This window comes from Lissotriton vulgaris, chromosome 8 (genome assembly GCF_964263255.1).
Source record: "Lissotriton vulgaris chromosome 8, aLisVul1.2, whole genome shotgun sequence".
In the NCBI taxonomy this organism is placed as follows: Eukaryota; Metazoa; Chordata; class Amphibia; order Caudata; family Salamandridae; genus Lissotriton; species Lissotriton vulgaris.
The window spans coordinates 345,510,702-345,525,857 of NC_141696.1; the positions used below are offsets into that span (position 1 = coordinate 345,510,702).

General features: G+C 44.4%; 1 protein-coding gene across 1 annotated transcript in view; it reads left to right on the top strand.

Moving 5' to 3' along the window:
* LOC147697030 (amine oxidase [flavin-containing]-like) overlaps positions 1 to 15,156 on the top strand; it is a 335,947-nt gene that overhangs the window by 168,240 nt on the left and 152,551 nt on the right. Inside the window, exon 4 of the mRNA XM_086934107.1 lies at positions 6,332 to 6,436. Within this exon, the coding sequence (XP_086790233.1) occupies positions 6,332 to 6,436 (105 nt within the window). The remainder of the gene's footprint in view (positions 1 to 6,331; positions 6,437 to 15,156) is intronic.

The window sequence follows — 15,156 nt, forward strand, 5'->3', positions numbered from 1 at the left end:
CAGATAAGAAATGCTATCTAAACGAAATCCTACAAAACAATATACTACTGGCCGGCAGCAATTCATACCCGGACAACGGCTGCTAGTAAAGAATAAATGGCATTTTCTGGGCAACAAAGATGCCTGAAGGGAATGTTCAGTCTGGCCCCAAGACCAGTACAGTGGCCATGGAGAAATGTCCTTCTCTGAAGCCTACCTAAAACATAATACTTTGACAGTGTGATCAGGAAAGATCTTGCAAGGTGCAAAGCAATACCTTGTTCTCATCAGGCTTCACATCCTGTGAATGTTAAGAAGGAATTTTCCTTACTTCCCTAAGGAAAAACATTCAATTGAAGTAATGACCTGTGTTCTATTCAGATAGGATTATTACAATAACCTTTGCCCTAACTTGCCTGCAAACTATTTCTCTGTTTTATAACATATTCAGAACTTTGCAATATGAACTGCATGCAATCTTTGTAAATTTAATCAAGTTTCAGTGGCTCAGCATAATGCTCACTGGCTTGTTTTGAGGGAAAGGGTGCGGTTCACATTTCTCTTCCGGGCTTATAAATTCTGTTACGGCAAGAAATCAGGACCTTCAGCAGTTTGGCAGGGCTATATTCCTGCCCCCCCTTCGGTTGGTGAATCAGATTTCGTTATGTGCGTAATGGATAAAGAGGGCTCATCTTGGGGGGCGCTCTCGTGGGAGATGATCCCAGTAGCAGGCAGAGATAGGCTCTTGACGTTAGCGAGAGGAGAGGCTGAGTCCTATCCCCACATGCAGTAGAGCACGATCAGGAGATTTGGGGTCATCCCTAAGTAGTACAGTATTAAGTTTAGGGACACCCAGATATTCAGAAAGGCAGTACCCATCCTGGTTTGACTCCAGTGAGTAAATTGTGGGAGTAGTTAGCACTGCATTGCTGATCAACTCAGGATGGCAAAGTGCTGTCTCACAGAGTGCTTATTATTGTATATTTTTCCTTCAATAACTTTTTTAAGACTTTGCATAAACCTGAAGACATTTTTTTTTTTATATGTGGATTTGTACAAAAATGCAAACGTGGTTGGCTAACTCTTGGCGATTAAAGGTTTACTGTTTTGCAGCCATAGTCAGGATGGAATTATCATGTAAAATAGAATCCATGCATGCTTTTCTAAGTCCCACAGAATTGTGGGATGAGTAATTTTGATTGAATTTTGCTATTGTTTGAAAGGGAACATCACTAAGCTTGGATGAATCTCTGAGGACACAGAATATTGGGTGCTTTTGTTCCACATTTCAATGAGACAATTGGCACTTTCAGGATTGTCTGTTGCACTGTAAACGTCCTCTATCTGAAGCGAAAATTGATGGATTCAGAAACGCTTCCAGTGATCTTGTGGTGCCAGAAATGGTGCCAAGATTTTAACCACAGAGAAAACTGTATTTTGCTGTTTTAGTGCCCCTCACCCACAATAAAATCCACGTTTGCACCCTGTGCAGACATCTGGCACACTCTTGCTGACCCCTGAATGTGGTAACTCATGGTGGCTGCCCAGACTCGCTTTAAGGTTGTGCAACCCCAGTGTTGCATGTGTTGTTCTTTTTACCGAAGTGTAGTCAAGATCAGTCTTGGTTGACCTTTAAGGCTTTTCTGGGTACAGAAAGTCAATCAATGTTATCTAAATACCGAACGCATACAGCAATGTATTGTATTCATTCATTGTACAGTATCACTTTGCACCACTCTTACTCATATTAATTTGTGTGTCAGCAGAATAAGTTATCCTTGGGTTAATAAATTGCAGGAATGACTTGACAAATTGCAGATGGTTTTGGAAATCAGCCACGATACTCACTGCAATATAACCCCGCCCTGTTATAGAGTCTATAATCTTTGTTTCACAATCTGATTGTGCAAGATAAATGATGCTGCATGTTTTATATCCATTAATCCCTGGATGTTATTTTTTCACACCTATCCATGGAATGTGGAAAATATAATTACACTAAAGTACAGGAGTTGTTATCTCCTCATCATCTTTATCGTACTGTTCCTTTCTTTTTGAGTGCACTTGTACCTCTGGACAAGCACCCCCTAGTGCTTACAATTTAATTAGCTTCTGTAATTGTGTCTCCGTGGCCTATCACATGGCTGGCTCTTGGCCTATTCCATCCTTGGTAGGGTCTTAGGCAGTGTCACCTCCCCTTCCATTGGTGGGACTCTTAAGCATTCTCCCTTCCACAGTGTCTTCTGTTTTTGTGTGTCTTCTGCAGCCACTTCAAATAGTCAGGTTCATTCACTTGTGTTTCTCTCCTTCCTTGACCAGTGAAGCGAATGTGAAACATGGGCTGGATTTGTCATGAAATGTCAGAGTCTGCTGTGCTAAAATTCTGAATTCTGGCGCATGGAAGAGGGATTCCCAAGCACCTGCTATACTTGGAACTGTATTGATCAGATTTTTTGAGTTACTGTTGAAAGGCAGAGACGGTTACAGGGGCCATGTCATGTGGAGCATCACTCTGCAGCCCTCATTATTTTTCTAAGCAATTCCTAAGTTCCATTCTGGTGCATAATATCATCTGCGGGGGCAGGCAGCAACTGCAAATTGAGGATTTCAGTGGCCCATATCCTTCTTGATGGAAGCCTCTTGTGAAATATGGTTGAAGCAGCAAAGCATTTCTTTGAGGTAAAAGATGTTTTCGAGTGAATGAAATAGGGCTGTAAAAAGGGATGGACAAGAACGAGTCTGAGCTGTTTTTCACTGGCCCGCCACTTTGCAGAGACCCTTGCAGCTTCTGCAAAATGTGTTTATGTATCGCTAATGCAAGTAGTCTGATATACTTGATAAGGCAGGCAACCTCCACCATCCATAGGTGTCATTATAGACCAGAAAAGGGCCCTGCATGGCTTTTGCTACAGGAGCCCCACAAACTTTTCAGATAAGCCTTTGCTGAGAACTCAGTGGTGATTGCCAGCTTGCTGGTGCACTATTTCTCCATTGAAGATCAGTGGATGAAGATGACATTGCTCAGTCATTTACCATAGCATTAGTCTATGCAGATGTATATTAAAATCATTTTGAGGCTGAGTTCAAGCTGGGGGGAGTTCACAAGAGCTCGCAATAGAGGATCTGAGTTGGATGAAGTGGGGAATGCTATAAGGATGTTCTTGTCTTTAATGGCCTCATGTTGCAGCTATGCCTGTATCTCAATATTTTGAATCTGCGTGCCCCAGGCCATCAAATTCGATCAAGATTAGGCTTTTTCATGTTGCTTCATTTAGTTTACACTATCCACCAACGTTCTCATTACCTTGCATTGTCCAAATAAAACCCTTCCAGAGGACAGCACCTCATTTTATGAAACATATATATGGCCTGTTGAAGGAAAGTGATTCATGAAACTGAAGATAGCTGGATAATGCGGGCCAGGGTGTGTTTCTTAATGACAGGTTGTAATCTGAATAATAAACACTAGTACAGGTCCACGGGTCTATCAGGTCCAGGTAACCATACAAAGTCGTTATGACCTCACAGACGGCCCGTCAATCAGATACTTTTTGTTCATCATACTGGATAGATACTATAGAACTCCTCTTGAAAGAGCTCATTTGAAAACATCTGTGAACTCCCTTCTGGTAGACGGAAGGTTGTAGCCCTTAGTTACCTTAGGTTGTAACCAGGAGGAGGAGATCCCAGATGATGAAGCATGTCACCTAGGTGAGTGATGGGGATCCGTCCTCCTTTAAGGATTTTCCTTCAGGCGGTTTGTGTTTGTTTTGGTTTTTGTTGAACAGAATTAATATTTTTCCTCCTCTCTAAGCCCTCTTTTTGTGTGTGAGGTCATTGCGACTTTGTAAGGTTACCTGAACCTGATAGACCTGTGGACCTGTATTAGTGTTTAATATGCTTTAAATGGGAATTTGTCCACACTAGCAGGCACATGCATCAATATTGCATTTTGCGATTCCTTAGTTCTGAAAAATAAGGAATCGCAATTAAGGAATTGCAAAATGCAATGCATCAAGAAATCGCTATAAAAATAGCGATTTCTTAAAATTCCTTAATTGCGATTCTCTAATTGAGAATCGCAATTAAGGAATACTTCCCCATCCATTCCTATGGGCCTAGAGGCACCCACCAGCTTTTGTGACATTAACAACAGCGGGAAGTGAAGGTAGCATGCATAGCTTCTGTAAAGATAAAAGGACTTTACACTCGAAACAACACGAATATCGTCAAAATAATGAAAAAGCCCATCGATTTTGAAACACGGAGAACAGACATTTATGAGTGATGATGGTGTATTGTGGGACATTGAGGACCTACCGTTCCGCTCTCCAGTGTCTAATGAAGGATGTGCCGTTCCGGGTTGGTGGAAGCCCCACCAATGGAGTGCAGTATTGTATAAATTGACTGGAAGCTGAATATCGCAATCCCATATGGTTTCGGCACTGAAGAAGGTTAAAGATACCGAAATGCCTTTGCCAAAATAAAACCATATTGCATAATCCCGGAGTGCCCAGTGTGTTTGTAAAGTTGTTAAAAGGCAAGACGGTTTTCACCCACTGGTAAGTATGCACCCGCTGCAGTGTTCGCCCACCTGTTGAAGTGGCGTTGTGGAATACAATTTGGTGTGCTCGAACCCCCGCGTGCCTACGCTGGGTGTCTGATGAAGACAGGAACTATTCAAGTTTGGGGTGCCTCGACCATGTGAGGGTCACGCACCAGCGTTTGTGACGTTAACAACAGCGGGAAGCGAAGGGAGCATGCATAGCTTCTGTAAAGATGAAAGGACTTTACACTCGAAACGACACGAATATTGGCAAAATAATGAAAAAGCCCATTGATTTTGAAACACGGAGAACGGACATTTATGAGTGTTGATGGTGTATTGTGGGACATTGAGGCCCTACCGTTCCGCTCTCCAGTGCCTAATGAAGGATGTGCCGTTCCGAGTTGGTTGAAGCCCCACCAAAGGAGTGCAGTATTGTATAAATTGACTGGAAGCTGAATATCGCATTCCCATAGGGTTTCGGCACTGAAGAAGGTTAAAGATACCGAAATGCATTTGCCAAAATAAAACCATATTGCATAATCCAGGAGTGCCCAGTGTGTTTGTAAAGTTGCTAAAAGGCAAGACGTTTTTCACCCACCGGTAAGGATGCACCTGCTGCAGTGTTCGGCCACCTGGTGAAGTGACGTTGTGGAATATATATATATATATATATATATATATATATATATATATATATATATATATATATATATAACAACATAATTGATTCTGCAGTTTAAAAAAAGGCAATTAAAAAAATCATACATCTATCAATAGGTTGTCAAAATTAGCTAATTCGGACAACGTATTGATATGTGCATGATTTTTTAATTGTCTTTTTGCTTTTTAAACTGCAGGTTCAATTCTGGTTTTATATATATATAAAAGCCTCTACCAAGGCCTCTATATACCAAGGCCTCTGTGCAGGCCGAAACGTTATGCTGCCGTGGTGTGCTATCGAATAAACTAAACTCACCTGCACTCTGGGTCTTCCTGTTCTTTCCTGTGTGGGGTCGGTGATTGCAGACTGGCGCAGTGAGAAGGACAGTGCGGATATATATATATATATATATATATATATATATATATATATATATATATATATATATATATATATATATATATATATATATATATATATATATATATATATATATATATATATATGTTATTTCACGTTTTTTAATATATGAAAAATAAATATGAAATGTTCAATTGACCCATATGGAATTTGTGGGATTAACGCTGTTTATATTTTGGTGATAAAAGGTTCCTGTTTTAAGTATGAATGTGTTGGAATTGTAGCTACCCAAAGGGGACTGTTTTTGTGACTCTGTTCCTGCTTTGGCCTGATCTTAGTATTGAGTGGTGGTCCTCCCTAAGGATTGTAGCTTAACAAGTTGAGCCTCAGGCACATCACTAGCAACGTGTATTGTCAAGAATGGTATCCTCGAGACATCTGTGCAATGCCAAGATCAGAGTTGCCATCATGGGTGGGCTCAACTGCATTATCATAAATGTTGAGGTGTGCATCACATCTACCCACTCCTGCATTACACTTTATGGATCGCGTGATAAAACTGGGATTCAGTAGTGCATCATTTGAAAGGAAAATTGGGAGATGTATGAGTCTAAAGTGTTAAAAGGACAAGAGGTCTGTGAAGCCTTTGGGATGAAGAGCTCATATCAGTTATTTATCCCCAAAAATGCACTTTCGGTGTGGTTCTTAAGTGATGATTTACTAAGATGCATGGTGTTGTGTTTTGAAATGATGACTTTATCACATTGTCTTCTCTTTTCCAGGGCAAATCATACCCTTTCAAGGGGGCGTTTCCACCCGTATGGAACCCTATTGCCTACTTAGATTACAACAACCTATGGAGGACAATGGATAACATGGGAATGGAGGTATGGTTGGTAAAAGAACACTAAAACAATGTTTTATGAGTAACTAACTTATTCTTCTTTTGGGCTAGCACTTTAAGGGAATATAATTACAGTGTAGTTTGTTTTCAGGTTAATCCTTTATCTTAATATTACCCATAATGTCATAGGAAGAGATCCATCTGACATTGAAAGATAATTTGAGCTTGACTCCACTCTTTTTACTTGCTTTGGGCGAGGGCTTGAATCATATTTTTGGCCTGTGCTTCCATTCGTTTGGTAACATGACCAGGCTCTTTGCCCATGGGTTTTGCTTTGTTAGTTTGTAGTTCAGTGCTTGCTCACAGCCACAAGGCGGACACAATGTAACGTTGGGTTGTAACCGCTTTGTGTAATTCTGTAACCAGCAGCGCCCAGCCACAATGTAACTATCGAGGAGCTGTAAATATATTACACGATTACTGTAACATTTTTAGCGATCCAACAAGGTTCTCTGTGCTCCCTTGTAACAGCTGTATGGACAACCTCAAAACTCACCCGCCAGCATTGTTTGCTTATTGTATTTTCATGAAGTCTGCCTTGGTCCCTGGTGACAGCAAAGGGCTCCTCATATCAGAGTCAGAGCCCAGATAGATAGTTTGATGAAAGATGCATTTTAACATTTGAAATTCCAAACTTTTTCCCAAAGTGCTTTTTTTAAAAAAAAAGTAGAAATTTCTCAATGTTTTCCATTCCAAGCTTTGATCTGTGGTCCTTCTGTAAAATGTGTTTTACGCTCTCAGAAAGCAAAGCCCTATTCATTAACGATGAGACAGCTAAGGCAAAAATACCTCTAGATGAAACCATGTGCAAGAGCTGACCTGTTTTCTTTCCAGGGAATACACTTTGATGCATAAAATCAGGTGCTCAAGCTTCCTTGCATAAAGAAAGATACCCCAGTCAGGCCCTAGATGATGTTTTTGGTCCAGGCCCCACAAAAACGTTTGACTAGCCTGTGGTCATCTGGAAATAAATTGACCTGTTTTCTGTGTCTTCCATCACATTATGGGAAACAGCATAACTAAATAGTGGGGGTTAAGGGGTAATTTGTCTTCCTGCTAGAAAGGGAAAATACGATTTACCTGGCTTGCAATAACACAATGCTCATGCAGCACTGTATACTGAGTTTAAAGTGAGAAATGATGGGTTAAATAAGCACATTCTGGGCCAGATGTACAAACATTAGGAATACTGAGGGCCTGATTTCGAGTCTGGCAGTGACTAGACTGCCAGACTCATGGTGGTCCGTCTGCTGCATTATGACTTGCAAAGTCGTTGCAGCGGAGGACCGCCAGCTGCGTCAGGTAGCAACTGTTTCCTGGCGGTGACAGATGTGCACCACATTGTAGTATGCTCAGCGGGACTGGCACAGTCACGCTGAGCACATTACGAGTTCCTGCACCGCCAGCCATTTCATGGTAGGCGAACCACCATGAAAAAACTGGCAGTGCAGGACCAAAGGGAGCCCTGAATGGCCCGATGCCCCCACACCATGGGAATTCATTTAGGGGGGCACAACATGTGCCCCCCCCTGTCTGTATTCCCCCAAAGTTCCAGCACGGCATGGATGTCACCATCCATGCCATGCTGGAACTTTTTTGCCGTTCCCATTGCGGTGCCTCTTTTATAGACACCGCCATGGGAAAGGGCAAGGACCGTCCACCGTACAAGAGTTTAACTCGTAATACGGTGAGCAGTGCTTGCGTGGGTTTGGCGCAGCTGTGCCGGCAGTGAGCCGGCGCAACTGCGCCAAAATCGAAATCAGGACCTGATTTCCAAATTGCATTTCACTCTGGATCACAATTAGGAAATCAGTATTCCTAATATATGAAACTCATTGAGATTCCTTGTGGGTCGTAAATCAACCTACATCATGAATATTAATTAGGTGTGCCACAGTTTGCTGCCCATTCGGAATCACAGGGATTATGGCCTTCTGAGGTCAGCAGACCACCAAGACTGTGATTTCTTTTTAATAAAGCAATCTTTTAAAGATTTTTTTTTTAATGCAGCCCATTTTAGGAAAACAGGATGCGTTTAAAAAGAAAAAATTAAATATTGAAGTTTCATTTTTAGGTCTCGCCTGTTAATGCGCTTGCGCATTGAGCGTGCGAGAATATAGGGGCTTAACAAGAGTTTAACCATTGGGCGATTTCATGCTGTGCCCGTGACAAGAGAGCTCAATGCGCAAGCGCATTGACCTGAAAAGCGCGTGCACATGAAAGCCAGCCATCTGCCGCCAGCAGTTTCACTTGAAAGGGATCATTTCGCACTTTTCACGGCCGCCAGGCCGTGTCGCATTTCTCCTCCCCCCTCCCTACAGCAATGCCCTCCGTCTCATTTTGTGCTGCCAAGATCTTGTTTTTCATGCTTGTCCTCGCACTCTCCCCGCATTAGCCTCTTGTTACAGGCATTTCTCCTCCCCTAATTATTCACGGCCGGCCATACTTTCACTTTCACGGTCGCTAGGCCGTGTCTCTCGTTTCTTCTCCCCCCTTCCCCCCTCCCCACAGCCATGCCAAGAGCTGGCTTGTTTTCATCATGATTCTTTTTTGCCTCAGTGCATATTGAGTGTTATCACAAGTATGGCTGAGATACCCGCCACCCCCTCTCAACACAATCCCCAAGGATGGGACACCGGAAACGGTTCTGAACTTTTGGAAGACGGGAGGGAGTGACCCTCCCGGCCGTATTTATTAAAATATGAAACAAAATTAAAACATTAAAATAACAGTTTCATATTAATGTACAATTTCATTTCCACATTGCGATGTTTGGCTAACCTTAACATATTCTCTAATACAAAGGTTCTCCTAGCCGAACTAACATCCTACAAAACATTTAACTTGAAATTGTACATCCTAACGTTTAAGGGCCAACGGCAAGGTCGTAACCGGTGTCAAGATCCCTAAATCAGACATATCCCCCTCACTTGTGAGGGGCGACCGCACAGAGGTGTACCTCAAGTGCATTTACCAATTTCCCTTGACTTGACGGGGGCCCCAATAAACTCGACGCCATTTAAAGGTCGTCCGAGGACACGTGTGAGGTATCTAGAAGGTAGCGTAGACCCCCTCCCAAACCCCACACAACTTACCACATCTGCCGTCGCAGATGTCCTGGCCCCGGGAAATTCCCCAGGAGGGGGCTGTAGCCCCTCCTACCCAGGAAGGGGCCTTGACCGCCTTTCCTTTTTCTTTCGGCGGCCCATCCTTAGAAGGTACCGCCTCCCCGTTGAGGGGCCAATGGCCACCTCCCTTGAGCGCTCCCATCCCTAATGGGTGACGCCCACCCATAGGGATCCTCCAATTACTGCTCACCGATCATGACCTTACCGCCCGACCAAAATAAATACGACAATTCTAACTAAATTACTAAATGACTAAATACTAAAAGACAGTAACAATTACCACTTATTAAAAGGCATGATTACTGATCAACACTAGTGCATCATTACTTTATTTGCAAAAACAAACTACAATTTGACCATTCTTTATTGCATATTCAAAGTTATCACGACCATCATCACAACCTGCAAAAATTAGCGTTACCACATCAAACTTTATTCAAAACCACTTGCTGTCCTCAGGGGCTGGTGGGTGGGTCAAAATTGGCTCTTCGTTCCGTCTCGAGCTCACGTGCAGCGAGGAGGTGCAGCTTTAGAGCACAGGAACAAGAGGAGGCTTTCTTGGCTTGTTGCTCCTTTTATCCGTCTTCAGGGCGGGCGTAAACCCGCCCCTGCCTGCCCCAAAGGGCGTGGCCGGCCGCGTCAGTGTCTAGGCCAGCCCACTCCAGGGCGGGAAAAGAGCGCGCCCCGGCTACGCCGCTTCGGGCATACCAGCCGAGACGCGCCTCCCGCCCAAGATGGCTTCCCGGGGGGATCGTGGTACTCCGCCATACGTTCGGGGGGACCGAATGGTCGCCCCTTTCCATATGGCTGAGATACCCGCCACCCCCTCTCAACACAATCCCCAAGGATGGGACACCGGAAACGGTTCTGAACTTTTGGAAGACGGGCGGGAGTGACCCTCCCGGCCGTATTTATTAAAATATGAAACAAAATTAAAACATTAAAATAACAGTTTCATATTAATGTACAATTTCATTTCCACATTGCGATGTTTGGCTAACCTTAACATATTCTCTAATACAAAGGTTCTCCTAGCCGAACTAACATCCTACAAAACATTTAACTTGAAATTGTACATCCTAACGTTTAAGGGCCAACGGCAAGGTCGTAACCGGTGTCAAGATCCCTAAACCAGACATATCCCCCTCACTTGTGAGGGGCGACCGCACAGAGGTGTACCTCAAGTGCATTTACCAATTTCCCTTGACTTGACGGGGGCCCCAATAAACTCGACGCCATTTAAAGGTCGTCCGAGGACACGTGTGAGGTATCTAGAAGGTAGCGTAGACCCCCTCCCAAACCCCACACAACTTACCACATCTGCCGTCGCAGATGTCCTGGCCCCGGGAAATTCCCCAGGAGGGGGCTGTAGCCCCTCCTACCCAGGAAGGGGCCTTGACCGCCTTTCCTTTTTCTTTCGGCGGCCCATCCTTAGAAGGTACCGTCTCCCCGTTGAGGGGCCAATGGCCACCTCCCTTGAGCGCTCCCATCCGTAATGGGTGACGCCCACCCATAGGGATCCTCCAATTACTGCTCACCGATCATGACCTTACCGCCACAGGCCGGATAGTTGACCGGCTATCCGGACCCCCCACAACCCTCCTGCCTAAAGGTCATGTATTAAAGTTTTCAACCAAGCTATCAGGTCTCCTATGAGTAACTCGTTCCCCATCCGAGACAAATGAACACCATCCCCCAAATACATACTGTCCCCTTTAATACAACCATGCGAAATAGAATGCAGTGTACTTGAACGGAACAGTCTACTCACTTTATTATTAATTTTCCTTACTGAATGATTCAGAGCAGAGACCGAAAGAGCCCCCCGCCACACTTTCCGTGGGATCATATGGGACCATGCAATTGTGCACCCTGGAACTCTTCTCGCTAACCAACTTACCGTGGAAAGCATCGCCTCAAGAAGAAGTCGTCTACCAGTGGTCACCAAATCATTGCCCCCAAGATGTACTATGACTACAGACGGCGGTGACCTTGTCCGCCCTAACAAACTGAGGAAATATAAATTTTTGGTCATGTTATGTTCCCTAGCGCGTACCCCACCGACTCCATGTATCAGCTTAAAGTACATGTAACTTCCCTCCTGTGTCAGCTATGAAGACGCAAATACATTTGCGTCCAACGTTAACTTGTCCTCTTTCAGATCCACCCTGAATGGATTAAATGGTCCATTCCTAAGTATGCTATGCCACCGTCTTTTTGAAGTGTACTTTATATGTTTTTCTGCTCTGGCAAAGTAGGCCCTGAATTTCTGCCATCGAGCCTATTTTCTGGCTTTTGACTCTGACAGCCTCTGCCCAGGCTGCCTCTGTACCTGTGAACTCTGACTTACTTCCAGCGCGGCCCCTCGCGCTCAGCTCAGCCTGTTTTCTGCCAAGACTGACTATAACCTTCGAGTTATCTGTTCCGCTCCTCGAGAATGCATTCCTGCCTACTAGCTTCAGTAAACATCCTCCCCAGCTGCAGAGCCAAAGGGCCGACCCGTCTCAGTGCAAGTAATTCATAGCTTCTGTTACCATGCTTCCATGGAAGGCCCCGTGCCCCCCACACTTCTCATGCAGACACTTAGGCGCTTATACACGCATCCACAGTTAGCATAGAATAGTTTCTGCCCTAGAGACCTTTCCGCCCAGATAATATGGTTCCTAAACATCAGATATCAGATATGATAGAAGTACAAGTTGATCTGACATGCCAGACTTCTGTCTCTTTCCGTCAGTGTAAATGTCAAGTCCCCTGCACCCTCCAGCTTCACGTCATTCACACGTCATGCAGCTGCGCGCGCATCCAAGCTTCCGATTTCTGCTGACATTGCAACAATTCTGTTAGTGCCACCCCTTTGTGACACCTATCTGTGACGTTTCTAGCACACACCTCCAGTTCACGCCTCTTGATTACGTACCAGTACCACGTGTATACTGTTATCTTGTCTTCTCTCAACTGTTACGCCTCCTGCACTGTTGCTTATGATATGAATTAAGTATATAAGCTATGTATTGTCAATAAAATGTAGCGCGCTCTATCCCTTCTGACACCCCTGTGGTGGTCAGAATCAGATATCCTGGTCATGACCATTCCTTTTTAAGGAATAAAACCCCTAAGAACTCTAACACCACGGACTCTGGTTTTTTCTTTCCGATCTGAGTTATTATTGATTAAGTACTTACCTGCATAGAAATTAAGAGAGTAAATTAATTATTGACGTCATTTTGGCGCCCGAATAGGGACCCCTCCCCCACCTCACGCGCCGGTTGGCGCATTGCAAGCTCTGTCCCCTGCCATCAGTTAGATGGAACCTACGCGTACCGGCAGGATTTCCTGCATCTCCCTCTGACCCACGGAGGTGACGAAGACTGCGATCAGTGCCCAGACGAGGCGGTGAGGAGTGCGGAGGATCCCGACCAGAGCCTAGCCGAAAGAAGCAAGGTCCGAGGTGTCAAGAGGCCCACCAGGTTTCCGAAGTTTTCCGAAGTTTTCCGAAGTTTTCCGAAGTACTGAGTCGAGTCCAGTCGAGTTTTCCGAGGCCTTCTGTTTCCGTGCTTCCCGGTGAGTACCATTGCTGGGACGTATCTAGACGGGTTTGGGTACACAAGTCCGGTCTGCACTGTTTTTAGGCAGTGTATCTGTACTGTTTAGCAGTATATCTAGTATTCTGAATTTCTGAATTTCTGCACTGTTACACCAGTGTATCTGTATTGTTTAGCAGTACATCCAGTATAGAGGGTAGTCATCTATGTCTCAAATGTCTTTTCATGTAATTAATGTCGTGGTATGAATGTGACCGTTTAAATGTGCATTATTGTGTTTCTTGTATAAACTAGCTGTAACCAGTATTAAGGAGTAAGGATTGAGTATTCAGTAATAAGTAAACAAGATGCCGTTTTTCAACAAGTTAAAGCAGATAGGAACTAGGAAAGGGATACTGGAGGAAGACATTCCTATCCCCCCTAGGGACACTCCAGGCAACTTTATGTATCATAAACATGGCATAGATGCCATATTGTATCTAGACTTATGGGCCGACTATACCAAGCATCTAGACGAAAGACACAGATGGCCCACTACCGGAACCTGGGATGCCGAGTGCATCATGAAGGTAGAAGAAGCATTATGGAAAAAGAAAGCTAGACAATCTCAGAAAGACGCCATAGAATTTTGGCGTAAGGAATCACATAAGCGTGCTGAGAAAGCACTCCGTAGAGAAGACAGACTTAAAGAATCAGAAAAAGCCCAAGAAAACGAATTAGTTATTGAAGGGATCCGAGTAAAAACAGAACAAATAGACCGTGCCCGAAACAATCTCGTAAACGGTATGTATCTCGCGGCTGAGGGTTCACCTGAGGCCCTATCAGAAATACCGAAAATCTTACCGCCACCATTAGTTCCAACTAAAGTAATGCATAAGACTACTAAAGACATATTCCTAAATTCTTATCTAGAGGATGTAGCACCAGCTTACACCAATTTGCCTGTTCGTGCTCTGCCTCCTGACAGGGACAGGGGTGGCACTCCGCCCCCAGATCATGTTCCGCCGGTACCGCGACAGACCTCCCCCGCTCCGCCAGCCCCGCCACTTCCCGCACCCAAAATTGACCTACCGAAGCAAGGCCTACCTGATCCTACTAAACGACAAATTCAAGTTCAGATCCAGACTCCGCAGGGAGATAATGCCCAAGCATCCGCTTCAGGAGGTGCGACCGCGGGTCTTCGGACCCCGCCATTAACACCCAGATTCAATCTCAGAGACATGCAGAGTCCTCTCACGTTCAGGTCACCCCGCCTTGACGCACTCAGAGAAAACATCTCCGTTTGTAGATATGATCCAGTACCCGGTAAAGACGATCTAATGATATTGGCATCACTACGGTTAAGATCTGCTACTGATATCTTGCTATGCTATGTAGGAATGAAGGACCGTCTAGATAGAATATACGAGTTTGTCCAGACAGGGAAAGACCCTGACAGTATCAAGGATGCAATGGAGAAACAGAAGGTTGACATTCAAGCACAGATACTACGATTTTTCATAAATTGTTTAATAAGAGAACGAGACAGGCCCGGAACAGATCAAAGTGAATTAGATGCACTGAACAAGTGGGGTCAAAATATAGCCGATGGAAAACATGACAGGGGGGCTTGCATAGCCAGTATGTACAAGAAAATTAGAAAAGCAGTGATAACGGTACACCAGAAAGGGAAAGACAAAGCTTCCTCCGAGGAGGAAGAAGAACTTGAAGAACCAGAACGAGCTACAGATACTATAGCATATGTAGGTAAGGGAACTTACCTTAGGAAGGGCATCCGTCCGGAAAACAAGAGAGTTTTTCTCTCTGCTTTAACAAACCCGAATTCTTCTGAACACCAGTTCCAGGAGACCGATAAAAGACTACGAGAAAGAATGGGGTACCATGTACTCAATTCGATGGATGAACAAGAACTAGCCCGGTCAGCCATCTTATGGGCCGAGAATCCAGACATATATAATGATGATACCTTAGCACAGACGTTTCTAAACCTTTCCCCAGACGAACAGAAATTAGCAGGTGTATACATGATT